Genomic DNA, 27978 nt, shown 5'->3' on the forward strand with positions numbered 1-27978 from the left:
AATACAAGTTTTTTTTTCCTCACCTGCACATCCTTGGAAAACATATTGTTCGTATGCAATATGACAGCGCTGAAATTTCGTACGTTTTCAAATTCGAACGTAATTTCCACCGGATTACCAACTAGATTAGGGGTATCATTTCGCCAGCCAATCCACTCGAAACCTAGGGGTAAAATGTAAAAAAACTGTTATTATTACGAGTTTAAGTTATCAAAGTATTTTTCGGGTTTACAATTGAACCAAAATAAAAAGTAAACAATTAAAAAAACATTGAAGTAAGATTGGTCTTACTGATGGGTAAACGTAAAAAATAAAAACATTTTAAATGTAAACAAAAATACCAGCAACCTTAAAAAGCTGCAACGTTACAACTTATTGCTTTCACAGCTTGCTTCGATAGCTTAACCATATTCATTGATCTTTATTTTGACTTTATTTTGAAATTTGAACTTCAGCAATCCCACCTTTTCCAAATCCATGTATATCTGTTCGAAAATTATCCTTGCCCTTTTGTCCATCTACTAATTGTCCCAATCCATCAACATAGCGATCGCCATCTTCATGACCGTCATACGTCTTGTCCGATAAATCAATTTCCATGCCACGCTGAACGCCTTTGGGTATGCTATACGAAACGATGCCATCTGTGTAGGATAAAATAAGAAATTTCGTGTTTTTTTATACAAATCTTCGCATATAAATAATATAATTAAAAAATTGTTTTGAAAAAGTAGAAATATAATATTACGAATTTTGGAAAAATGGTTTCTTTTAAAGTTATTTAAGTATTTGAAGGGTAGAAATCTTAATTGCTAGTAAATATCGCTAACACCCAACTTGGATCTTTGACTACAGTCAATATTTCGATTCTCTATGATATTGAGGATATACATATGTACGTATGTATATTCCTTGAGCAGAAGTAGTCTTGTCTATAACCTACTTGCGTGGACTATGTATTTAAAAACTTTTGCAATGCCAAAAATCCTAAACAACGCTCACAAATCTGTTGGCTGTGGCTACTAGCAATGCTAAGACACTATGAAGTATGTATGTAAATATGTCGGCTTCTCGAATAGTAAGGCGGCGGTTGAAGTTTGTGAAGGAAACTTTCCAGGGCAGACATTTCTTAGTTGATTTTAACCAGAGAGCTATTTTTGAACCAAGAGATGTCATGCTAGTGCAGCAAAAGCATAATTCGAAGTGCTTCTGACCATGGATCGGGTGAGGATCCTTCTAAGGCTAAAAAATTCTAAAAAATTTTTGTTTTAGGAAAATTCTGAGCTCAGTGATTGATATGAGCTTACGGAAAACTGCCTAAGATCGGTTGGTTGTTTGCCTGGGCAGTTTGTTAGTTAGTAGGTAGGCTAGATGGGTGCTTGGTTGGTGAATATGGCGTTTGTTGAGAACAAACCAATTAGCACTAAGTAAGTTTTGTTCTATAACGACAACTGAAAATAGTCAATCGTTAGATCAAAATCTTAATTAAATCCACTGGGCATCTGTCGCTTAACTCATTTAGAGAAGGAAAGGAAATATTTTAAGGACACAACAGATCGAAGGACGCAATAGACAGTTACCATTACATACATATATCGTCGTTTAAAGTACCAAACCGCGTATCGTCATTCTGCAAAACCGCGTAACTGACATTGGCTGCCAAAAATTGGATTTGCTCACACNTTAAGCTGAAATGCGATTGCTTTATAAAAAAGAGAACCATTTTGAAATATGAAAATAATTTCTACAACTTCTATCTATCTGAACCTGAGTATAACTAGGTAAAAAGCCCTATAAGCGTTGAGTTTACCGACGCTATGAGATGTTGCCAATGTATCACCTGTCACTGTTATAAATTTTTATCAAAGAAGTTGCTTCACTAGGTGNTATCTATATACTTATCTGAACCTGAGTATAACTGGGTAAAAAGCCCTATACGCGTTGAGTTTACCGACGCTATGAGATGTTGCCAATGTAGGTAGTTATTATCTGTCACCTGTCACTGTTATAAATTTTTATCAAAGAAGTTGCTTCACTAGGTGACATGAGACTATTGTATGGAAGGCATGCGAGTATGGAAAGTGAGTATTTATAGACATGGCAGCTTTTTGCATTCTTTCAATAATCCGGTTGCTCGCAGTTAGTAATAGTTCCGTTGCCGGAAAAATTGTTCCATAAAAACTTCGATACCGATTTTTTTTTTTTATAAAATTGTAAACAAATTGGTTTCTGATGTAGACCTTCGTAATAACTATTTTTACGGACCGCTCCAAAATTACTTGCGCTGTNTCGGAAAAATTGTTCCATAAAAACTTCGATACCGATTTTTTTTTTATAAAATTGTAAACAAATTGGTTTCTGATGAAGACCTTCGTAATAACTATTTTTACGGACCGCTCGAAAATTACTTGCGCTGTGGGAACGGGGATCTTCAATTAGATATGCCTCTGTGGCTTAGAGATTTATAGAATGACTGAGAATAGGCATAGTGGTTTTATCAGACAATAAGTCTGCGAAAAGGGTCCTTGGCTCTGTGGAAGTTATTACCAAACTAGGAACACAATGCAGACAGAACGTTACGGTTTTAGCCTGCACATTTAATTGTGCGTTAATCTGTTTACTGGGTGTGTGAAATAGCTAATGAGCTGGCCGAAATTAAGAACCTGGATATTTCATGAAAAAAAATCCTAACAGATTTGGACATAAAAAACCGATTTGAAAACCACGTCTATTGACTTTTGAATTTCAAAGCTTATTGGAATTTGGTTTATGCATCAATTTTGAATCACTGCGAACTGAGTTTAAGCTATATGAGGGCTTTAATGTCGGTATAAACAAGGAATTTATCTCTCCGAAGATAGGAATACAACGCAGAATGGTTCTAACCTACTTGGCCCCGCGATGCACAAATAAGGTAGACTGGGTTCCCGGGCACAGAAATGCTCCGGGAAACAGCATTGTGAACGATCTGGAAAGGAAACGAACTAAGCTGTAGTCAATCAATTCTGCCCCAAGTGCCGGCAAGTAAAATATCTTCAAACCAATTTTGACTGAGATCTGTTTTCATTGAACAACATAACCACAGGAGAGCTGGTTTTATCAACGGAAACTGTTCAGTGGGAATATATATGGAGAGCGTAAGGGCTTACGTTCATATGACTTCTATCGCAGTTGCAGGAAAAAGAAGGAGGTAAAGAGCATCTCTGCTGTGAATGGGAAAATAAATAAAAAGTAGATGGGGCACTTATCAGGTTACGCTTTCCAACTTTTTTGTATTCTATGCTCTTTCTATAAACTTTGAATCTACTACGCTACAAAACATATATTAAATGCATTTATGTATGGTATCGAATCAAAAAAAGTACCTTTAAAAATCGAGTTTTAAGACAAAGGACAAAAGAGATTTAAAAAAAAATAAATAAAGTCAAAGAACAGCATCTTGAGAAAATGGAAATAAAGTATGGATGGTCACCGTAGGCATGACCAAGCTAGAATCTCCGCATTTTCTATTGCAGCTCCTGGGCTCACNGCTTAAAAAACGAGTTTTAAGGCAAAGGACAAAAGAGATTAAAAAAAAAAAAAATAAAGTCAAAGAACAGCATCTTGAGAAAATGGAAATAAAGTATGGATGGTCACCGTAGCCATGACCAAGCTAGAATCTCCGCATTTTCTATTGCAGCTCCTGGGCTCACCAAAAGCGGAAACATATGCAATAATGCAGAGAGTGGAATGTAAGGAACTTTTGGTCACAGTTTCACCAAATGTTTTTGTCTTTTTCTAGTGGCCGCGTACCATTCTAGAAAAAGGTGTTGAATTGGTGCCGCCACTGTATCGCAGAAATTTCATGACGCCGGGTTAACTCCTAGCGAATTAATGTGGGATCCCAGTCTGCGATGGTCCCTTAGTAGGTACAGGTACTGTGGTTTTAGATTCAAATTTAACTGTATTTCACATCTTGGCTTTTTATGTACATACAGTGGGCAGCAGAAATGAGTACATGGTAATTTCTGTCAAATATTTACAAAGTTTTTAAAGTTAAGATTTTGTTTTGTTTTTTTTTTTTTTTTTTGATAAAAATATGATACTTGCTTTTAGCAAACCCATATAAATCAAACTTTCAAACTTTATACAGAGCTAAGCTAATTAAAAAAAAAATTCATAAAAATTTTAAGCTTTTTATTTTTTTGAGTATGCCCATTAAATTTTAGTACAATAAAGTGTACGACTTTTTCATATAAAAAGTGCAAAAAACCGGCGTTTATTTTTTTTAAATTTTCTTGGCAAACGGTTTGCGCATTTCCTTCCATAAGAAAATCATGCCTTTAGTGAAGAAAGTGCGAAAGGCCGTCAGAAAAAATATTATAGATCAACGCTACCAAACTGCATATTTAAAAAATTCAAAAAAATCAGATTAAAAAAGTTAAAAATTTTAATGAAAATTTGTTAAATTTTTCTAAGCTCTGTATAAAATTTGAAAATTTGATTTATATGGTTTTGGTAAAAGCATGAATCATATTCTTATGAAAAAATAACAAAAAAATTTTAACTTTCTCCATATTCTCAACATTCTCAAACATGTACATATCGATCGCTGAGTAGAAGATAGACCTATGTATCTCGGCAAACAGTTCGAAAACTCCCTATCTCAGAAAATTTTTCAACAAAGCGCTACTTCGGAATTTTATTGAAAAACACTCTATCTCAGAATTTCATTCAATAACGCCCTATATCAGCTGGTGATTTAAAAGCGCCCTATCCCAGCTTATTTTCAATGTATTTTCGTTTGAGGTAAGGCGTTTTTGAACCGAATTCTGAGATAGGGCGTTCTTCAAACAAAATCTGACATAGGGTGTTTTTCAATAAAATTCTGAAGTAGGGCTTTCTTGAAAAGTTTTCTGAGGTAGGGCGTTTTCGAACTGGCTGCCGACATATGTGCGTCGATCTTACACTCAGCCATCGATAGATTCTTGTATGTTTATCTATTCAATCGCAAACAAACAATATTCGTACACTTTAAAGGCTAATCAATATTTTATTCGTTCAAGTCAAATGTGTGACATCAGAAATGATTCATAGTTTCATAGTTGCCAATTCGCCATTGAAAACAAATATGCAGCGACAGCAAAAATGTTGCATTTGCATTCGATTGCTTTGACAAGGTTGAAAAGCTAAATATTTTTCTTCATTCTGCTCTGCAGAAGTGTTCCATGTGCCGACGACTGATGCACAAAGTACGTATATAAAATTCATGTGGATGCATAAACCGAGGGATGGATGTAAGCACAGTAATATTTGCATATACATTAGGGTGGTCCAAAAATTCATGTGAAAAAGTAAAGTCGGAATTTTTATGCTCTCACACACTGGCATTGTTCTATAACGAAAAAAATATACCCTTATTTTTTTATTTTGTTAAGTTGAAAAAAAAACCTTTCGTAGAAATGACATAGAATTCTTGAAAATAAATTTTTTTTTTTCGATCGGAAATCTTTGTTTCTCTATAGGAGATTCCCTGTAATAATACCCATTTAATTATTTTATTTTTATAGGTCCGCCAAAACCCCCATAAAATGCCAGAAAATGCAATGGGGTGGGGAGGGGGGGATAAAACATACATGGAAAACTTTGAGCGCTTGGAGCGAGCTGTAAATATTTTTTTTGATTTCAAAATAAAAAATAAGGGCATATATTGTTATCGATATAGAAAAATCCTATGGGGTGAGAGCATTAAAATTCTCACTTTTCTTATTTGGGACCAGCCTAATATTCATACTGGATGAGAAAATGCAAAGCGACAAGTTGATTTGTGTTTCTGTATAAAGTGAGATTTTGCATGCGAACATATGTACATATGTACATTCACACAATAAAAAATCCGATAAATGCTTATAAGTAGTATGTACGTACATACATATTTGTTTGCAATACAGATTTCAATAGAAAATGCATATTTATTTAAGAGAATATACATTTTTTAACGGGTCTATATTCCTAATGGCGATGGTTGTTGTAACTAATCTTTTGTATTTCTGCGATCTAAAAGCCATACTCTTACTTTTTGCCGATAACATCAAGGCAGCGATCCTTGAAAATTTCTAAATGCGCCTTAGTTAAATATCTTAAATGGTTAAATTTTCATACTGCTATATTTAATTTATTTCATGAACATAAAATTATTTCAGGGTACTATTACTATTTTATAAAAATACTTACCTTCCCAAAGACAGCCGACCACTTCGGCCCTCAAGCAGACAGTGCGATCGTATTGACTATATGGATAAATGCGCACCTTAGAGGCGAAAATGGTCGGCTGCAAGACATTCTCCACTTCACTGTAGGTGTTAATGTTGCCTGGCAAGATCTGAAAGAGAGAAATGAAATATACATACATATTTAAGTTCTATTAATTTAAGGAGTATGATCTTAAAAATATATTAAATAAGTAGACTAAGTTCTATCTACATAATCGGATAGTATACCAATACTTGTCATAGAACTCAATGAATGTTAGACCCAGGAAGCATGGTGTTTCTACCTGATCGGACTAAAGGGAAATGGGGCAAGTGGCTATAATAGTGTGCGCTGCCGTTTTGAGCCGAATATACATATATATATATATATATATATATATATATATGTAGATATATATATATGTAGATATATAGTACTTCGGAGGTGGTCAAGCCAGAATAAGTAGGAGGTGTGCATGCTAATGTACCAAGACCTAAGTTTTGCCAGTGTAGCGCGGTTTTCGAAGCAGTAGAAGTTCTTCCTAATGAAGGAAGCGAGACGTATTTGCCACAATAAGAAGAAAAAGGCCGAAATACGCGACAGCGAAGAGCTTGAAAAGCTGATCGGCAGGATAAACGTACGAAAATTTTACCATAGGGTTAGGCTACTTAGTGAAGTTTATAAAGACCGCGGCGAACTCCTGTAAGAACAACTACTGCGACCTAGTTGTCGATGTCCAAAATGTACTTGAATTATGGACGGAACACTTTTCCACCCTACTGAATGGCAGCAGCACTGAAAGTACCTCGTACATGCAGCATAGACCAGGTATTCACCTTACGACATATCTTGGAAAAGACTGGAGGGAAAAGGACGCGGGAACGCCGAGATTGAATGATACCAAAGGCGACTCTTGAATATTTAGTGTTCATATCAATCATCTTAAGTATTTAAGCTCAGTGCATTGCAAAGCAAAACAGCGACACACTTCATACGCACACTCGTTGAACTTATACAAAAAGTGTTTATTTTTCGAAGGTCGATCAGTATGAAATAAGATAAACATCAGTTTACATGTGCCAAAAGGAATCAAAAAAAAACTAAAAACTAAATCTAAAGTCAAAGCCTTGTAGATATATACATATGTATATATGTATGTATGCATTTTTAATTTCCAATTGCTGGGTGTAGCTCTCATAATTTTTCCCGCGACACCTACACAATTTGCACTGCACGCATGGCAAAAAATGCCAAAGTTTAAATGGGTAAGTAAGTAAATAAATTAAATAAGAAAACGAAAATATTGTTGTTACAGGCGGAACAAGAATTCAACAGCACAAAGCGAGGAATCAAAGAAAGGCGGACTACATGAGCCAGCAAAGTCGTGGTGTCCGACCAGCCAGCCAGCGCTAGGTACTGGCAGATGGTATAGGCATGCGATTGTTATCCAAGTGATTAATGTGTGAATATGGGCGCGCGAATGTGCGATTGACATAGCTTCGAATAATAATATGGCCTAGAGCTAAAACAATAACCAAGGCGGGCGAGGTATAAAGCAAATATGTATGTACATACAATGAATGTAGTAGGTGGAACAAACAAAGTGTGGGAGACACTTTTTTTTTAATGGCAAACGTGAACAATGCAACTAACATTGTGGCTATGTTTAAAGCTAGGATGAAAGTGTTTGGTTACATATTAAGATTTATGGAAACGTACCTATACACAGACATTTTTAAAAGTAAATGAGTATGCATACACTGTGTACATGCACATTTGTAACTGTAGCGCGTTGTGCAAAGAATAATATACCACTGTATACTAGGGTGGTCGATTATTCGCCTTTTTCAAAAACCCGGTTTCGAGTTATTCCTGATTTTGAAATTAAGAAAAAACCGGTTCCTGATTTCGAAATTAAGAAAAAACCGGATGCGCTGCACAGTGCTTTGGAAAACTACTTTTACTGTGTTACAAAGAAATTGTCAAAAATTCAGTTTTTAGTGTATTACTTTAAAAATTAATAGTTTTGTTTACTACTATACGTACAAAAAACAGAAATAATATTTCGTAAATGTTTTTTATGGAAAAGTGGTTTGTGCTATCGAAAACTTTTGAGATGTTTTTATTGGAATTCCCAAAAATTTCTAAATTTTGGTAGAGTGAAATAAAAAAAAAAATTAAAAGTGCCTAATTGTTTATGTTTTTTTTTTTTTTGGTACGTTTTGAAGTGCTTTAATAGAATCTGTGAAGAAGTTTTAGATTATTCTGCCGGAACGGTTAAAGTTTTATGCATTTTTTAAGCCATATTTCTTAACTATTTATGAGAAAAGGTTACGAAGAGCTAAGTTTATGGTATTGCCAAAATTGCAGCAGATTAAACATTTTTTTATACTATAAAATCTGAGCTTAGTTTTAATGTAGTGTATAATTTTTATTAAATAGCGACAAAAAATAATTAAACAATTAGAATTAATAACTGTTTTTTTTTTTGGCGGAAACCTTAAATTTTAAAAAGTTTTGACAAAATCCAAAACATATATAAAAAAAGTTCGCCAGCTTTTATTTTTCATTTAAATATTTCGTTAAGAGACTTAACAATTAGTAGGAAAAAAATTTAAAATTCTCTTCCGGAAATTGGAAACCTAGAATTTTTTTAAAACATATATTTTTTTTTTTAATTTTACCAAAGACATAAATATTAACTAATATATAAAAATTTCGTGTCACAAAAAAAAAATTAAGACAAAATTACGAAGGGGATTGATTGAAGTCTTATTGAGAGTCTTATTAAAAGTTTTATCCTGCGGTTTTCGGTTAATGTTAGAATGTTTAAGGAGCTGCTAAATATTACTAGAAACTCATATTTAATTCAATATGGCTATATTACACACCAAATAGGTTTTAGTAATTACATGGATGTGAGGTTTTGGAACACTTCAAATTGTCAATAGGTTATAAAAAAATTAAAAAATATTTTAAGTATTTTTTTATTACTATTTTATTGTATTGTGTTTGTCCGAAGAAGCCTTAGAAGCCAGTCATAAAAATATAAGGAATATGCGATTTTCCAATACAAGAAAAACGACGAGAGATTTAATGGCTAATTTGTTATTAATGCCGGATTCGGAACTATCATCACTTAGATCTACAAAAAAAATATGAATTTGAAGTAAATGAAATATATATTTTAAAAGATAACATTATAGATTACATTTGAAATCTCATCAATTGAGCAAATTTAGAAACATTTATTTTTTATTTTTTTTTTATTTTTTATAAAATATTAAATTATATTTTTTTTTCAATAAATGAATTTCATAAGGGAGGTAGTCATTTCCTGATACTAAATAAAACAAAATATACCATAGAGTTAAAAAGTATAGTTTTATAAGCTATTATTAGTCCTAAGTACACTCCGATCACAAATAAGGCTAAAATCTCGTTTTTGAAAAAAAAATATATATATGGGATGTAGCCATGTCCTTGCACCGAACAAAACGAAATTCCACAGAGCTTAAGCACACAAATTCACAGACAGCTACCAATTTTCGATTTATTCTGTTTATAATTGTTGCTAAAATTAAACCTTTAAAATTAAGGATGTATGGGAGGTAGTCATGTCCTTGAACCGATTTTGCCAAAACTTCGAATTTTTTTTTTTTAATTCACATATTTTAATTTTGCCTATTCACTGTATGGGGGCGAAGCACTGTGCGCCGGTTGTATTTTACATTGTTTTCGTACGGAAAATACTTTTGTTGGTATGAAGTCATGACCAAAAATTGACAATAAAGATAGCTTTTATTTAGAAAAGAGCAAAGCTAAATAAGTACAAAGTTTGTTTTTAGATCAAAAGTCAAACATAAAACTTAAAGAAAAAGATTCACGTTGGGCCTTATTTTAAGTTTTTTAATATTTTATTGCATTTTTCCGTACTTTATTCGGTTTTGGGTAGTGCTATCGTCGCCATTGCCGCGTACTTGGAGGTGCCTACTGCTGCTCGCTAGGTCCATGATTCGGCATACAATGGCAAACCTCCGAGTGCATTCTGCTATAAAAAAGTTTCTTCGCAGGTGGCGTAAAAGTGTAGATCTCTCCATTTGTGTAACAACATCAAGGGGAAGAACACGAATTGGAAAAGAAGCTCGGCCAAATACCAAGAAAACGTTTAAGCGCTAAACATTCATTTATTGGAATCAAATTTGATACGGTTATCGTCTTATGATTCTGGCCAACCTCAGGTAACCTAGGATATAATTTTAAAACTATTTAGGGGTTTCCGGTAATTAGAAAAAGCCTTGAAAATTCTGAAAAACTCGAAGATTTGTATGAAATTAAAAAATACCGGTTTGTTCGAAAACAAAATCCGGGTTTTCGAGAAATTAAGATTTCAAAAACGCGCCTATAGATATCGGTTTGGAAAAACCGAATCAATCACCCCCCCATTAAGAGATGTCTAAATACTAATGTGGGGTATTTAAGAACTAGGGTATTTAAGAATTGCGGAATCTGCTATCTATACATAACTAGTATAAAGGAAAGCCCAGATTCTTTAGCACACTAATCTCAAACAAAAAAAAAAAATGCACGGATTTGAACGAGATTTTCTCTAATGTATTCGGCATCGATAGCAGAGTGAATTTAAATATTTCTAAATTCTATAGGGTTATCACCTGTCTAGAAAAATTTAAAAAGTCGCACCGTTCGCTGGATTATAAAAAATTAGTTGTCAAAAGAAAGGGATTGGCCTCTAGATAAGCACTAATGTTTTAATTTTTTTTTTAATAAGGTTGCCACCTGTTAAGAAAATTACTATATACAATCTTAATAAGCTGATAAGGTATCAGTTTTGCACCGTCACTGTCAAATGAATGGACTTGGCCTCTAGATGTTTAATAACGCATTTATTTTTTTTGAGTAGGGTTGCCGCCTGTTTAAAAATTATAAGATCTTCACCGGTCGTCGGAAGAAAAAAATGAGGTTCCAAGTAAAATCTCCGGATGTGCAACAAGCGTTTACTTTTTTTTTAGTGGGCTTGCCATCTATTTAAAAATTACTAGGTAGGTACCTTAAATAAGATACGTGAAGGCATTTTTGTTAATTATATCAGATTTGCACAGTTCATTCAATTAAAAAAAAAACGAGGTATGAAAGCCAACGCCTTGGCCTTCATATGTGCAATTAGGTTTAATTTTTTCGAAGAGGGCTGCCATCTGTACGAAAAATTATAAGATATGGGCTGTTTGTTGCGCTAAAAAATGCGTTGTCAAATGAAAGCGTCTGGCCTCCAGATGTGTAATAATTTTAATTTTTGTTTTAATAGGGCTGTCGCCTGTCTAAAAAATTGTAAAATCAACACGGTTCGTTGCCTTAAAAACGTAAGGTGGTAAGGAAGTATTTATGTGATGCAAAAAACTAAATACTTACACAAGTACTTAAGATGTTTAGGGTATGCTAAATACAACCAAGGTATTTAGTAGACTTCCAAATTCGAAATGGTTCAGAAAAAGAAAAAAATGCGTAAAATTCACTGTGCCAACACTTATGTTCGTCACTGTATGTCTATATATACTTTTCTCTTTTACCCACCTCTTTGCCTTGTATGGTCTTCCAGCGTAGCCATTTATCAAATCCAGGACGCCAATACTCCAGCACATAGGCCTCTGTATACTCTTGACCTTGACCTTTGCCAAAACGACCTTGGGTGCGTATCGCAGTAATGACATACACCTGTAGCAAGTCAATTTGTAAATACTCCTTGAGGCCACGCGATACCATGTGTTTTGGACACCAAGCACCGCCATTATTGTCGACCTTCAATCTGAAAGATAAGAAAATATGAAAACAAAATTATTATTTGTCCGTAAAGGTGGGTAAATGTGAAGCGAGCTACAGCCATACATACATATATATTATAAAATATTAATTATGCAAAGTAATAAGTAGTTCATTTGCAGCATAAGTTCAATTAAAAATTCATATAGCAACATACGCTTCAATAGAGCAGCAATGGCTGGCACACCTGCCTCGGTAATTATGAATATATTTTTAAGTTTGTATATGCTGCTATGATTAATCGTTTTTTTTTTTGTGAATTCATTATTAAGGTAATTTATTTGTAATTGATACCCCACCACTTTGCGATTAATTTTATTAAAATAAAAATAAGTAATACATATATGTAGTTTACTTTTTTTTTCAGATTTATCGCAGTAGCTTATCGATAGCTGCTGTAATTAATACCTTTTTTGGCTTCATTTACATACAAAAATTAAAATGTAAATAATGAATCCAAACAACTAATTGCAATCGCATTTAATTTAAGCACTCATTAAAGTGCGATTACCGCCGCTGATAATTTAACTTTGTGGAACAGCCAGTAGCGGACAACAGCACTACATACACAAAGCACGAGCGAGAAAATTTATAAAACCAACAGCGAAAATGAGTTGGCACGTGTTAACGGTAATTATAGGATTTTAGTATACATAAATGCACAAAGACTTTTTTTTCAGAATATTTAAAATTAAATCTATGCTACTAAATATTAAGGATTAACCTTAATTACTTCAAAGTTAGATATTTAATGTATTATACTACATAAATGAAAATGTTTAAATTTAGGGAAATCTGCTGACATATAATTTATATAAAAACTGTACTATAAATTTAGCGCAGTTGACATTAAGACTCCGCGCAAAAAAAATGCGAGTTACGCTGGTCATAAAATTTAATATATTTTGATAATTTTTAGCAAAATCGAATTTCTCTGAAAATATTAAATTATGTTTCTCCCAACTTTGCATATATGTATGTATGTTAGACTGCATTACCAATAAAAGAAGTGGTTTTTCCGCCGGGATTACAAAATCTATTATATTTTAAAACTTCCACCAAAATATTTCGGAAATATATTAAGGTTTACGTGAGCTGGACCGATTTTAAAATACCTCCGAAAATGGAGTTTTTATGAATAAAAATATTTTCTAAAATGATTTTTGGAAAAAGATCCCCTCAGATAAGAAAGCAGTTTAAACTTAAAAAACCCATACAAAAATATTAAAAAATTTTCTCAACGAAAAAAAATTTCAACGGAATCATAATAATGAGATTTTTGGTGCTGTTTTTTTTCGCGTTTTTCAAAGATTTGTTTAAGATTTAAACTTGAATAATTGGTCCAAAACTATACCGATATAGACTTGTGAGGTATCAGTGGAAGGGTATTTTCTCACCATTTTTACTTCTTTGCAAAAAAAACTCTTTCACATCCCAATGGTTTCTTTATCAAATACCAACACATCATAATTCAACATGGAATGAGGCTCGTTTGTATTACCTTTCTTCTCTTTCAAGCTTTGAATGCGCTTATTTGCAAAGAAATGATAAGGGTGAGCAAATTCCTTTCCAATCATACCTCATAAGTCTGAATCGGTAAAGCTTATTCTGAGTTGTTCAAGTTTATCTTAAACCAGACTTTGAAAAAATTTAAGAACAACATGAAAAATCTCATTATTATGATTCCGTTGAAGTTTTTTTTGTATATTTATATTCAAATTTTTTAAGCTGAAACTAGTTTGTCAGCTGAGGTTATGTTTTGCAAAATATACTTAAAAAAACTGTTTTTATGGACAAAAAACTCACTTTTTGAAAATATTTTCAAATCGGTCCAGCTCACGTAAATGTTTGTATTTTTCCGAAATGTTTTGGTGCAGGTCTTAAAATAGAATAGATTTTATGATTTCAGTGGAAGAATAGTAAAAATATTTTTTATTTTTTTTATGGGGAGTGCTGCAGTCTAATGCACGTATTATATGTATAATATATAATACTTTTCATTGGATTAACTTCTTGCGATTCAGGCCGTATCCAATAGAGCAGCCCAGTCCTTTTTTTTCTGTACCAACTAACGCCAATTGGAAATGCCATGTGAAGCCAAGTCCTTTTCTTCACTGTATGGTTTTACATTGTAGCCGGTCATTGAACTAAAATGTTTCCTCTAAGTACTTTTGAGTACAAGTAGAATCGAGTGTTTTCTAGCGATTCTTTGAGTAGCATCATGTATTATCTTCGACACTTTCAATGAGTATAGGCAAAAGCACAATTGGGTTTTCAACCAAGTTATGGTTTAATGGTTTTCATGGTCAATAAGCCGATCGTTAGAAATGTGATTTAAGTTGAACATTTGAGAACAAGTTCGTTTGTCTGGCTGTAGCTAAACGTGCAGAGATGTTTGCTGTTATTTGTTGGCTTCCAGCAGTACGAATGCCATCAGCGCGATAGATAATTTTTTTTATCTTTCTCTGTTTTGGTTTTTCCTAATTACGAAAAAGCCTCTGTGAAGTGCAGAACCAAATCAAGCGACGAAGAAAATTGATTCAAGTAGAGATGCTTGCTATTGTTTGCTAATCCCGTTAGAGGCAACATGTTAAAATGATAATAAACAATTTTATTTTGTATCTCCGAATTATGAAAAAGCATCTGTGAATTGCAGAACATAAACGTATTCAAACGAAAAATCGCCAACCAAAAGTTTGGTTATTGTAAACAAAATTGTGGTTAAGATTACCAAGTATTGTTGAAAATATCAACCAAAAATCACGTTGATTCTTTCCATAAGAATAACCCTGGAAAAATTGTTTTTTTTTAAATTCTGATTTTTATATTTAACGAATGGTACATTGTACTGTAAAGGTCTTGGAGTATTATTGTAGAGAATCGAACGCAAGAATGCTGAATTCGACTTTGACCTCGAATAACTTTTGATTGAGTTGACTTATCGCAAAATAAAATATAATATCATTCATTAAATATAAAAATCAGAATTTAAAAAAAAAAAAATTTTTCCTGGGATATTCTTATGGGAAATCGAAAAGTGTGATACGGATATTTTGAATTTTAATTTTAAGGGTTCATATTTTCTGAGACTTATTTTGACGTCTAAACGAAAGCTTCGAGCATGGTTTCGAGGAAAAAAGACATTTTTTTTTTTCTGAATCACCCGAATATGTATATATGTAAAAGAGAGCGCCTAAGGATAATGTAGGTCATGGTAGTGACGTGGCTCTTGGCGAGGCGTGAAAATGTACACAAAAAAAATATAAAAAAATATATATGCTACACTTGCAATAATACTATAACAGTTCGAGTATGCTGGCATATGTACGTACGTAGGTTCAAATGGAACTCAATACGCATGAGAAAATATCTTAAAAATCGTATGTATACATACAGTACATTCAACAAGAAAATAAAACTGTTTTACAAAATCCACAAAGTTTTTCAATAATAGGTTATTTAGTGCGCAACTATATAGTTAGAATGGAAACTGATGCTTCACTCAAACAACATATTGTCGCCGCCGCACACTGTGCCCTTTTTCAATTTTAGCGTGCCAAAATTCCAAAATAAAATGATTTCAGATGGCCTTGATTTTTGGAATTCTGGCTACTAAGTCCATCTAATAAATTCATAAGAAAAAACAACAACAAAAAAAATAATCGGTGTCAAACATTGCTCATTGTGACGCGTAAGAATATTATTTTTTTATGGTGAAGTTTTTCGCATTTTCTAAAAGGGCAGTACTTTTTTTTGCGAAGTTATTTAAAAAAAATAAAAATTAAAAAAAAGATGATAATAATGGTGCTGTAATGAAACATATTTTGGATAAGCGGGGAAGGGGACATTGACCATGAAAGATCAAAAGAGTTTATCGGTAAGATCTATTGTCAATTTATTTTAAAATGGGGCCGCTGCTTTCATATGAATTCCCGTCGTCTGCGGCTGCACTCCAACTGGTTGTCGCAAAGTGTGGATTTATCCGAATTTTTTCTTGACGTAACACCGTGTATTGACGTAACATCAATATCATATTTATATCCATTTAATAGTTACGACTTTTAGTACGCTAAAATTGAAAAAAGGCACACTGTGAAATCCAATTTTCGTAACTGTTGCTTAAAATGACGTAATAAACTATGGATTTAGAAAAATATTCGAATTTTCCAACTTAGGACAGCAATAAGATATTTGTGGGCTATTAAAATCAAAAATTTAAATAATCACAATCATTCAGGATTTCAGTTGGATGTAAAATAAACTGCATACATATATGTGTGTATGTATTTAATAAAATGAAATCTCCTTTAAAATAAGGAGCTAGTAAGAAAATCGAGCCCTCCAAATCACAGCTTGCTTTCATTAGTGCATCTGCTGTTGCAGTATAAATGGCAATTGCATACTTTTAGGTGCACAACCACTACTAGTCGGGTTTCTTCCGCTTCACACGGAAACTGCAATGCGTTAACATTCCAGTTACTATCGTTTGATAAAAATAAAATGATGATGAGTAAATTTGTTGGAAAACTTGTATGGTTATGATTATATCTACATGCATTCATGCATACCTTCATATGTATTCACATGTATGCATGCACATGTGGCCACAGCTGTGTTGCTGCGCCTTGAAATTAGCTTCGTTTCGCATTGCTCCATTTACTCCATATTGCATACATTGAGGTGATAAAAATAAACACACAAATATAAGCAGAGAACAGAATGGCGGTGAATAGCCGCAACACTAATGAACAGTTAGAAGAGTTTGTGCCACATTTGCTCATATGTACATACATATGTAGCTGTGTGAGTTGGTATTGCACAGGTAAATGTGGGAAAGTAAAGCAAATTAGAGGGAACATTTGCAAGCTAAGCAAAAAATAGAAAACCGAAATATACTCATATATACATACATACATCCATTGAGAGGAGGGAAAATGGTTGTAATATGATATTAGATGTGTTTTGCAAAATCAAGCTAACAAGCAAGAATTCAAAATACCGGAAAATACATACGAAAATGCAGCGAACGGATATAATAAAATGAGAAGCTGCAAGCTGCATTTGATTACGGGGAGCCGAGTATGCTTTGGAAATTTGAGTGAAATATGTAGTGCTATGCTTATGGTAGGGTGCAAATGGTTTTTTTTTTTTTTAACTTGCTGGACTTGAAATGAACCTAATCCGTTTCCAAAGGACGGAATTGAGGGGGGTGATAATAAAGTCAGAAAAGAAAATAAAAAAGTAACATAGTTAAAGAGACTGATAGATGAAAAAATATATAAAGAGACGGAGGATTGCGATAAAGAGAGACAGAGAGGCAGGAATAGGTAAAAATTTTAAAACATTTAGATACAAGGTTGAAGTAAAACGACGGCGAAAAAGGACAAATAAGAGCGAGATGGAAATATTATTAGTGAGGTTGAGATAAATAGAAAAATAGAGACAGAGAGGATACTTGAAAATGTGTCAGAATTTAAGCTAGAGTAGATAATATAGGAGTTGGAGTGGACTTGGTATGATGTCGAAAAAATTCTGAAATGAAAACTAAATTGCTAAGAAACTTCGAAAAGCCCAGAATAAATCCCAAAAAGTTCATAAAAATCCTGAAACACGTCAAAAAATAGGACCTGGAACCCTAAAAAGTTACAGAAATTTCAAAGAACCATGAAAGGTCTGGAAAAAATGCCTACAAATTACACTGGATCACAAATTTTTATTTTTTTTTATTCTACGGACTATGCCATTCCTATGTAGAATTGCTCGGTGAATGTGAAAATCAAGTAGATTTTTTTTCTAGGGATATGTTTTCGAGGTACTTGCAATTAATCGTTATTCAGCTTTATAATAGGTGGTCCCACTTAATCACATATATCTTACGAATAAATTACCCAATTTTAATACGAAATACTGAAAGCGAAAGTTAACGCATTTCTCCTAAACCACGCGTACCAATTTTTTTAGATATGCCGGTTTCTGAGAAATTAATTAATCATCCCGGACTNCTCAAAGAACCATGAAAGGTCTGGAAAAAATACGTACAAATTACACTGGATCACAAATTTTGTTTTTTTTTTATTCACCGGACTATCCCAGTCCTATGTAGAATTGCTCGGTGAATGTGAAAATCAAGTTGATTTTTTTTTCTACGGATATGTTTTCGACGTACTTGCAATTAACCGTTATCCAGCTTTATAATAGGTGGTCCCACTTTATCACTTATATCTTACGAATAAATTACCCTATTTTGATACGAAATACTGAAAGCGAAAGTTAACGCATTTCTCCTAAACCACGCGTACGTATTTTTTTAGATATGCCGGTTTCTGAGAAATTAATTAATCATCCCGGACTTTTCGATGAAGAAATTAAAAAAAAAAATAAATTAACATTTCGTAACGATTTTTTGCAATTTTTATTTTGTATGAAAGCTTGTTCCTTTACAAAAAACAAAGCCGACGGATTTTTTGGATGAAATACGAGTATGCAGCAAAATTAAGTCACACCAATCTTATATTTATGCGCGAAAAATTATAAAACCAGCGCCGTTGCACATACATAGACATATATCCTTATGCGCTACTTACAAAAACAAAATTATTTTAGGCACCAATTCNTAAATTAATATTTCGTAACGTTTTTTTTGCAATTTTTATTTTGTATGAAAGCCGACGGATACATGGATGGATGCGCAACGATTTTTTGGATGAAATACGAGTTTGAGTAACTTTCTTTCCTGCTCATTTTTCACACAAAAATTTTTCTTTATTAACCGAGTTTACAAAAAGGAGAAGGTTATCAATTCATCGGAATATTTTTTTTTGTATGTATGTTACCGCATAACTCTGGACCATTTTAACCGATTTCTATAATTCTTGTTTTAAAGGAAAGGCTTTACTTCACAGGTGCTTATATACTAATGTGGTTTAAATCCGATGATTTGATCGTGAATAAATTAACGATAATCTTAATGAGAATTGAAGTCGGTTTTGTTTTTTGCTTAAAAATTACTGGTTTTGTAACAGAACAGGCTTTAACACAAATGTAAATGATTGATATAGAATCTGTTATTTTTTTTAGTTTTTTTGAAATGAATGAGAATTTCTAATATCGGCCTATCGAAAAGTAATGTACGGATGGTTTATTGAAAATATTATCAGCTTTCATTTGTTTAATTGGTTCGTAAGATATACGTGATTAAGTGGAACCAATTTTTTTTTTTTTAAAGCTGAATAACGGTAAATTGAAAATATCTCTAAATATTATACACAGAAAAAATATGAACACGATTTTCGGAATCACCGAGCAATTCAGCCTAAGAATTGGTATTTGTGTTGGTTGAATCCCGTTCCCGAAACATACAGTAGACTGAAATGCCAAATCTCAAAAAAAAAATCAAATCTGGGAAACACTTGAAAAATCTCAAAGAAGCCCGAAAAATCATCCTTTTAAGGCAAGCTTTAAAAACAATCAAGAAATTAAAAATTAAGATTGAAATGTACTTTGAGGAATACGAAAGTTCCCGACGGGTCCGAAAAAAGTACTTAAAAAAAGGATCAGTCCCACACCTGCGTCTTGACCAGCGGCCTGTGTTGGAGCCACAGCCACTAAACTTAAACGTAGAATAGGGGATAATAAAAAGAGGATATTCAGGTTAATACTGTACATTCCTTTTGATTTTATTATAATTATAATTGATTGGCGCTTACACATATGTATGTTCGTGTTTGGCCGAGCTTCTCCTCCGACTTGTGACGTGCACCTTGATGTTGTCACACAAAGCGGATGGACCTACAGTTTCACGCCGACTCCGAACGGCGATTGTATTTTTATGAGAAGCTGTTTTTCATGGCAGAAATACACTCGGCGGTTTGCCATTGCCTGCCGAGGGACGACCGCTGTTAAGAAAAAAACTTTTTTCTAAATTTTTTTTTTTCGATGTTGCTTTGACCAGGGCTTGAACCCAGGTGCTGATGAGTGAAAACGCGCACTGCTTACCACTACACCACAGCGGCCGATGTGATTTCATTAGATTGAATTTTATACCCATTTCAAGGGCTACCCATCTTTTAAACAGGTGGCAGCCCTTTTTAATATTCTTAATGTTCAAGCTAAACATTTCCTAATACACTTTCGTTTGACACCCATATTTTGATATTTTATACAGTTACTTCTGTATAATTTAAATAGGTTCAGCTTTTTTCAAGTGGTGGCAATCTTCTTCAAATTACTTTTGAACTAGAACGGCTGATACCCGTATTGTTATGCAAACCTACATCATCTGATTCCCTTAATTCAAGATAAAATTTAAAACAAGTGGCAACCCTCCTACAAATAAAATATCTTCAAAGCGGTTTCGATTGATATCCATATTGAAGTAATTATTACATTGAATTTAACTTTCTAAACAGATGGTAACTCTCTTTTAAATATTTTCAAACCACAACCTCTTTCGTCTGACACTCATATCACGATACATATTTAAAATTTCTAATCGCCTTAATTTCAGTTTGAACTTGATTTCGTTAGCGGTTGGTAACGCTGCTACAAGCAGTTTAGAATTAAAGTTCCTTCAAGGCCATTTTCGTTGATATTCGTATCATAGTAACTCGTTTAACCTATTGCATATATTGAATTTAACTTTGCAAACAGGTGGCAACCCTGTATAAAATAATTTCAAAATAAAACCTCTTTAATCCTTTTCTATCTGACACACGTTATTGCAATACATATTTAAATCATCTAATTCTCTTAAACAAAGCATTCAAAACAAGTGGCAACTCTCCCACATGTATTTCAAAGCTATTTTCAGCTTTGTGAAAATTTTTATTTAATTTTATTGATAAAATAAATTAACTATTGCAATATATTTAGGCAACGAGGTTATGTTTGATTGTAAATTAAATTTCCTGGAGAAAGTCCATTCCTTACATGCTTTCTAAATACCTTTGAAAATGTATTAACTAACGCCAATATTCTTAAAATAAAGAATGCTTCATACTTACATCGAAAATTTGTTTGAAAATCTCACCTTATAAAACACTTTAAATCTATTTTATTATTTATGAATGAGGCCATACGAGTTTTGATTGGGGGTAACAACACAAAAATACTTTTAAGATGCAGTGAAGCATTTGCTAGTTTCTAAAAAATTGTTGTAGTTGACAATTTTCCAGTATCCAGGAATAAAATCAATCTTTCCAATGGCCCTAAAAAAACACAACATTTCCAAAATCACATTCACAGTTTTATTTGAAATCGACTTAAAAATCACCACGTAATTTTTCCCCTTTAATTACCATTATTAAAATAATTTCACACTCTGCAACAGGAAAGGCGATCCGGAAAACTAAGAAGTTTGATATACTTCTTCAGCTTTTTTTTATTTCACAAAAAGTCTTCTTTCGAAAGTAACAAAAAATAAATATAATTCATGTAAATATATGTGCTCATGTTACTATTATGGTATACTGTTTTTTATTGCATACTTTTTGGTGGCACTAATGCAGCAAAATTAAGGCACACCAATCTTATATTTATGCGCTCAAAATTATAAAACCAGCGCCGTTGCACATACATATCCTTATGCGCTACTTACAAAAACAAAATTATTTTAGGCACCAATTCCTTGTTTAGATAAATTATTTTATGTAGCATACTTGCAGGCATTTCAAATGTGTGTCGAATAATTTTACACACCCTTCCTAGAAATCGCTGTGATTTTGGGGCACCACTTTGAATTCCGCTCTTTCTGCAATGATTGCATGAAAATGAAAACAGCTGGCGGTCATAAAAGACCTCGCTGCTACTCCAAGGCATTGCATACTTTTTGGATGCATTTAGCCAGAATTCGTATTTCTGTTAGCCCACTCCCCTGTCGCTCTTCCCTTGATTTGAGGACAAAAAAGTGGCATAAAGAGGCAATACACGCTCATACATTTACATACATACTTTCATCCTAGTTTGCGCCGCCCAAAAGCTATGCATAATTGAAGCACCTTACCACCACATGTGCATGTGCATAAATTTTGCTGCTGTTGTGGCTTTTAATGCACTTTTAATGATTTCTAAATAAAATTTACATAATATTTACATGCACAGTATTCTATGTTTTCTGTTTTTATTTTGCTTTTTATTTACTACTGCCAACGGCTGTATGGCTGACTGCAGGCCCTTTCATGCCTATGGCACATTTGTAGGCAATATGCTGACATAAATTATAACTAAACAGCCTTCAAGTATACTATGTATGTATATGTTTTCAATTGCGTTTGCTTTTTCGTGCAAAATGGCAAATGTTCTTGTAGTTTTCTTCACATGTTCATAATATTTTAGTACACATGTATGTATGTATGTATGCGTATCTGCAATGGTGCCTCGTAAATGGTAAATTATTTGCAAAACGCGGAAGTGTGTCAGCACAAAGAGTAGCGTTTCATGCAATGTTGCGCAGCAAAGTAGGCTGCAGAAAGCGACGAGTATGCATAATGAGCGCTAGGGTTTGAAAAGAGTAAATGAAATTGCAAAAATATGTACTCGTATGAGTACAAATTTAATTAGAAAAAGTTTTTTCTTTGAGCAGTTTGAGCAGTTTTGCATGCAAGCATTTAATTTGTCTGAGGAATTTTTAAAGTCACATAAATTGGAAAATAGCAGCGACAGTACATGTTGGCTTGAATATTTAACGTCGCTTTATATCTAACTTCGTTTTAGTGGCTTGGTTATGGTTTAATATTTTTATGAACACAAAAAAATGGTTGCAATTAAAGTAGCTGCCCCACTAAGCATAATATTTGCTATTTAAAATTTTTAGATTTTAATTTTTCCTTTCGATTTCATTGCTAGACCCAGTCAAATTTCGAATGAATCATATAAAAAAATTGTTTCGTCTCACATCGCCTCATCCTTGATATCACCATATCGTACTTTACTATCGCATTACATCACTATGTATGTACACTGCGTTGCATAATTATAAGACCGCCACATATTAACAAGTTTTGAANCTCCGCACGCGTGTGCGTGTGTGTGTGTGTGTGTGCATGTACGCATGTCCTTATTGATTTTGTGGGAGTGTGCGTATTTACTGTTGCACTGAGGTGTTTTTTCGTTCCTTTCAGCGTTGCTCATGCCTTACACCAGCATCCTCTTCATATTGTACGCTTGCTGGCGTCATTTGGCATAAATGGCTTTCTTGCTCCTACATTTTGGCATTAAGCAGCAATTTTTCGTCTTGTTTCGTGCACTTAAAGGGTTAAGATGGCAAACACAGCTCGTTTGTTTTACTCACAACAGCTGCTTAAGATGTCAAATTCGGTGTTTAATGGTTGAAAAATATATATTGTAGTGAGTAAAAGAATGGCTGAGATGCCAGCTAAAGGAACAGCGAGTGCCAGGTATTAAATTTCAGATATTTTAAGGAATAAGAAATTTAATTTAGGTATAAGTCTGGCCAAGGTTCACACACAGCGTTGGTTGGTTGGAGTGGTTCTTCACCCTGGAGTCAAGAAATTATGAAATTATAACTAGGGCTACGTGCCGATTTTTCTAAATATCAGTATACATATATCACAGGGATAGGCAGCTTGCTTCTGAAATATTTCGCAAGACGGGTTGACTGAGTCTCGTTAGCCACATAGAGATAGACAGTTTCCCTCTGAAATATTCGCAAGACTGGTTGAGGTCCAAGCTTAAGCCGCATACATCTGCAGTACAATGCCTGGCATCGATCGCCATCTTTTCCTTTACACGACAGTCGGGTCTTCGTAATCGGAATGACCCAGATTTGAAACTGGCCAAGTAATGTCGCCAAAGAAACTCTTTGTATAAATTCTATACCTTGAAAAAAAAAACAACAAAAATATACCCGCTTGCTTCCTAGCTCTCCTTTCGCGCATAAAAATGTTCACTATCCATTTAAGTTTTGTAAAATTAGGAACGGTTTCTTTTCTGAAAAGAGCTACAGAACAGTTTCTTCCGTTGATTTACAACTTAAGTACATATCTTTGGTAGAAGCTTCTTCCGGTTGATGATATTAATGCCCCAAAAGCTGGGCATTGAATCGAAGTATTTAAAGCACTACCATCCTTCGGAAGAGGAGAATCGAACAGTGCCATCGATTATACGGCAATTCGCAAAAAATAGGTCTTTCGATTCTTTGGAAGATTCAAACACGGTTTATTTGTCAGATATAGAATTAAGCAACGATGAATCCAATCAACTGTTTAGTTTCTTAAGAGTGAAATACACCGCACAAGCGGTTTTTTAAACATGGCGTAGTTTCCCTTTAGCACAAACCTGTTGTATGGTGAATGGATGTGCTTGAAGGTTTGACAAGCCGTTTGAGGAAATTTGAAATTAAATCCGATTTTTGATTTTCTGATTTTCTGGCTGCTGTTGTTAAAATTTGATCAAACTGCTTGTGTTATATGGCAAAATCGCCACATTTGTCCGAGTGAGGGCATAAGCGAGAAAAATGGGAGAAGACCAAACATTCTTACATTATGAACGGCAAAAAAAAAACTAAAATTCTCTGTTTGGACAAATCATGCTCTTATGGTGTATGAGAAAGAAGTTTTTTCTTAAGAATTTATGGTCACTTTATTTAAATTCATTGATCAGTTAATTTTCCGAGCCTATTTCAAGCAGTTCTAGTTATTAGAGCAAATCTTCAGGCTTCATAAGCCGAATAAAGTGCGGAGGGCTTGAAAACCCCCAAAAGTTTAGTGTGGATCTCCACTTTTATATTAAACCGATGATTCGGACTNTCTTTCGATTCTTTGGAAGATTCAAACACGGTTTATTTGTCAGATATAGAATTAAGCAACGATGAATCCAATCAACTGTTTAGTTTCTTAAGAGTGAAATACACCGCACAAGCGGTTTTTTAAACATGGCGTAGTTTCCCTTTAGCACAAACCTGTTGTATGGTGAATGGATGTGCTTGAAGGTTTGACAAGCCGTTTGAGGAAATTTGAAATTAAATCCGATTTTTGATTTTCTGATTTTCTGGCTGCTGTTGTTAAAATTTGATCAAACTGCTTGTGTTATATGGCAAAATCGCCACATTTGTCCGAGTGAGGGCATAAGAGAGAAAAATGGGAGAAGACCAAACATTCTTACATTATGAAGGGCAAAAGAAAAACTAAAATTCTCTGTTTGTACAAATCATGCTTTTATTGTGTATGAGAAAGAAGTTTTTTTTTAAGAATTTATGGTCACTTTTTTTAAATTCATTGATCAGTTAATTTTCCGAGACTATTTCAACCAGTTCTAGTTATTAGAGCAAATCTTCAGGCTTCATAAGCCGAATAAAGTGCGGAGGGCTTGAAAACCCCAAAAAGTTTAGTGTGGATCTCCACTTTTATATTAAACCGATGATTCGGACTATGGATAGTTTGCTAACCCTATGCCAAAAGCAACTAAAAAAGATTTTCCTGAAGTGAAGCTCGCATTAGGCCCATAGCTTGTTTAGCTTGAATTGCTCCTTAGACTGCTTTGAATCTACGCTCGTTTAGAAGGACTTACACGCCTTGCATTAAAAGATTTTCGTCCAGTGCTCGCTAAGCCGAGTAGACCTCCATTTTTCTAGTAGCAGATCAAATGCATCAATTAAGTTCCAACACTCTCAAAAGTGCTCTGGTCCTGCAGTTTCCTAGAACATCGCAATGTCCGTTACTTAAAATCTTTTTGATCTCAACAACGAAAAACTGATTTTGGATTTGTACGGTTGTCGAACTCATCGATTCAATTACTTTGACTCAAAAACTTTTCTCAAGTTAACTGGAGGTGTCCCCCAAGGATTTTTTCTTGGTCCTTTTATGTTGAATATAATATATATGTGTAATGATGTTTTTCGTGTAGGTTTACGCGAAAAGACTCTTATTATAATCGGCTTCGCAGATGATATAACTGTACTTTTATGTACAATTATTTAGACGCCGAACGTACTAATACAAAAAGGAGAGTCTTGGCGATTAAGTCATGAGTAAAAAGCAATTCGCTCACTTTAGCTGAAGCAGTATATATATGTCTAGTCAGAAAAAATATAGGATATTGACCAGTGTTGCCGCGCCGTNTCTCCTTAGACTGCTTTGAATCTATGCTCGTTTAGAAGGACTTACACGCCTTGCATTAAAAGATTTTCGTCCAGATGATATAACTGTACTTTTATGTACAACTATTTAGATTACCGTTGATTTTTTAGAATTTTTTTTGTCTCATTTGCTTCCATATAACGACTAAACACAATTTATTTTTATATGGCAGAAACCCGCAACATCCTCGGTAAAAAAAATTCTAAAAAATCAACGGTTACCTTTAGCCACTTGAAACTTGCACATTATTAGACTAGAATTGAATGGGCTATAAAACTGTAACTAAAATTCTACCGCTTTTGAGAAAAAAGTTTGAAATTTGGGTGAAAATTTGTTGCACTTTTTTGCGGTCTTTTAAAAAGTTTTAGACTTGAGTTTATGTGAGTTTTGTTAGAAAATGAACTGTATTTTAATTGAAAATTCTTAAAAAGAAATAAATAAACATGAGTGGCAAACAATATCACTTTGAAATGGGGGTGCTATTGTTTTGGCCAATACTGTATGTCTAGTCAGAAAAAATATAGGATATTGACCAGTGTTGCCGCGCCGTCTCAGGAAAATATATCACTGACCAAGCCAAAAATGTATCCAAATGTATCCAGTTTTCTTTTTTTACGTATACATCTCATAATTTGTAAGAAAACCAAAAGTTTTCAAGAAAAATACATAATCTAACTCATCCTAAGGACTTGGAATACATGTACGTATATTTTTATTTTTCAAAAAATCAAACATTTGTAATTTCAATTCATAAATTAAATTTGTTGTGCATAAGTATTTTGCAAAGTAAGTATAATAAATAGTAATTAATATGTTACATTTGTACCTGTACACTGTAAAAAGAGCATGTAAAACTACTACTGAAAAGTATCTATTTTTCAACAAGAATCTGTATAAATATACATATAAGATGTTCAGAATTTAATTTTGAACTTGAGATCTTTCAAATATATACATAAATATACATATAAAATGTTTAAAATTGCAAAAATTTTCAAACTAAAAATACATATCCTACTAATAATTAATATTAGGGGCTCACATTTACTGTATTTTAAACTTTTAAAATGTAATTTTGCTCTTCGCGGCAAATTTGATATATGTAAAAGTAAACAGGCAGTGTTTAATTTTATTACACGGTGTGAAAATTTGCACACATTAAAAGAGGAAACTGGTTACCTCTCTTAACATGCGCAAATAAAATTTTTTTTTTAGAGTGTATTTAAAGACTTTTCAGTAAAATTCATACAAATTTCTATAAATAAATCAAATTTAGTATTTTTAACAAAGTATTTTAATCTATATTGAGATCTGCTTTCTTTTTAAATTAACAAATGAAAATATGTGACATGAAAGAGATTAATACAGAAAGAGTATATATTTGCTTTATATATATATATATATATTAAGATCTTGCTTAAAGCATCCTTTTTAGCGAATTAAAACAATTGCGCTTATACCTATTTTGGTGAGATATCTTTATAGGTTCATTGCTTCGTTCACAAAAAATAAAATGCTTTAATTTTACGTTTAAGTAGCGATTATTAATACATTTAGAAAACGTAATGCTTTCTACCATCTTTATCGAAAATCGAGTTTTCAGCGAAAAAACTTTAAAGAAAATATAAAAAATTTTGGCCTATTTAAAAAACAATCCACATTTATACTGATCGGAAAAAAATGTGTCTCGCAAAAATTCATCTAAAAATGTATCCAATTGCATCTATTTAGCTCCAAACGGCATCTCTGATATTGACTACTTCATTAAATCGAAGACCTGAAGTATGTAGAAAAGGTCTCGACTACTGTCAATATGCGA

At 33.3% G+C, this 27978-nt stretch overlaps 1 protein-coding gene across 1 annotated transcript in view; it reads right to left on the reverse strand.

Annotated features, from left to right (window-relative positions):
• The window catches only part of LOC108363730 (epithelial discoidin domain-containing receptor 1-like), a 115853-nt gene that overhangs the window by 25570 nt on the left and 62305 nt on the right, over positions 1-27978 (reverse strand). The window contains exons 3-6 of the mRNA XM_017617181.1: positions 11821-12052; positions 6214-6361; positions 465-644; positions 24-163 (exon numbers count right to left, since the gene is read on the reverse strand). Of these exons, the coding sequence (XP_017472670.1) occupies positions 24-163; positions 465-644; positions 6214-6361; positions 11821-12052 (700 nt within the window). The remainder of the gene's footprint in view (positions 1-23; positions 164-464; positions 645-6213; positions 6362-11820; positions 12053-27978) is intronic.

This window comes from Rhagoletis zephyria, unplaced genomic scaffold (genome assembly GCF_001687245.7).
Source record: "Rhagoletis zephyria isolate East Lansing unplaced genomic scaffold, Rhagoletis_zephyria_1.1 Rzeph_scaffold_01353, whole genome shotgun sequence".
In the NCBI taxonomy this organism is placed as follows: domain Eukaryota; kingdom Metazoa; phylum Arthropoda; class Insecta; order Diptera; family Tephritidae; genus Rhagoletis; species Rhagoletis zephyria.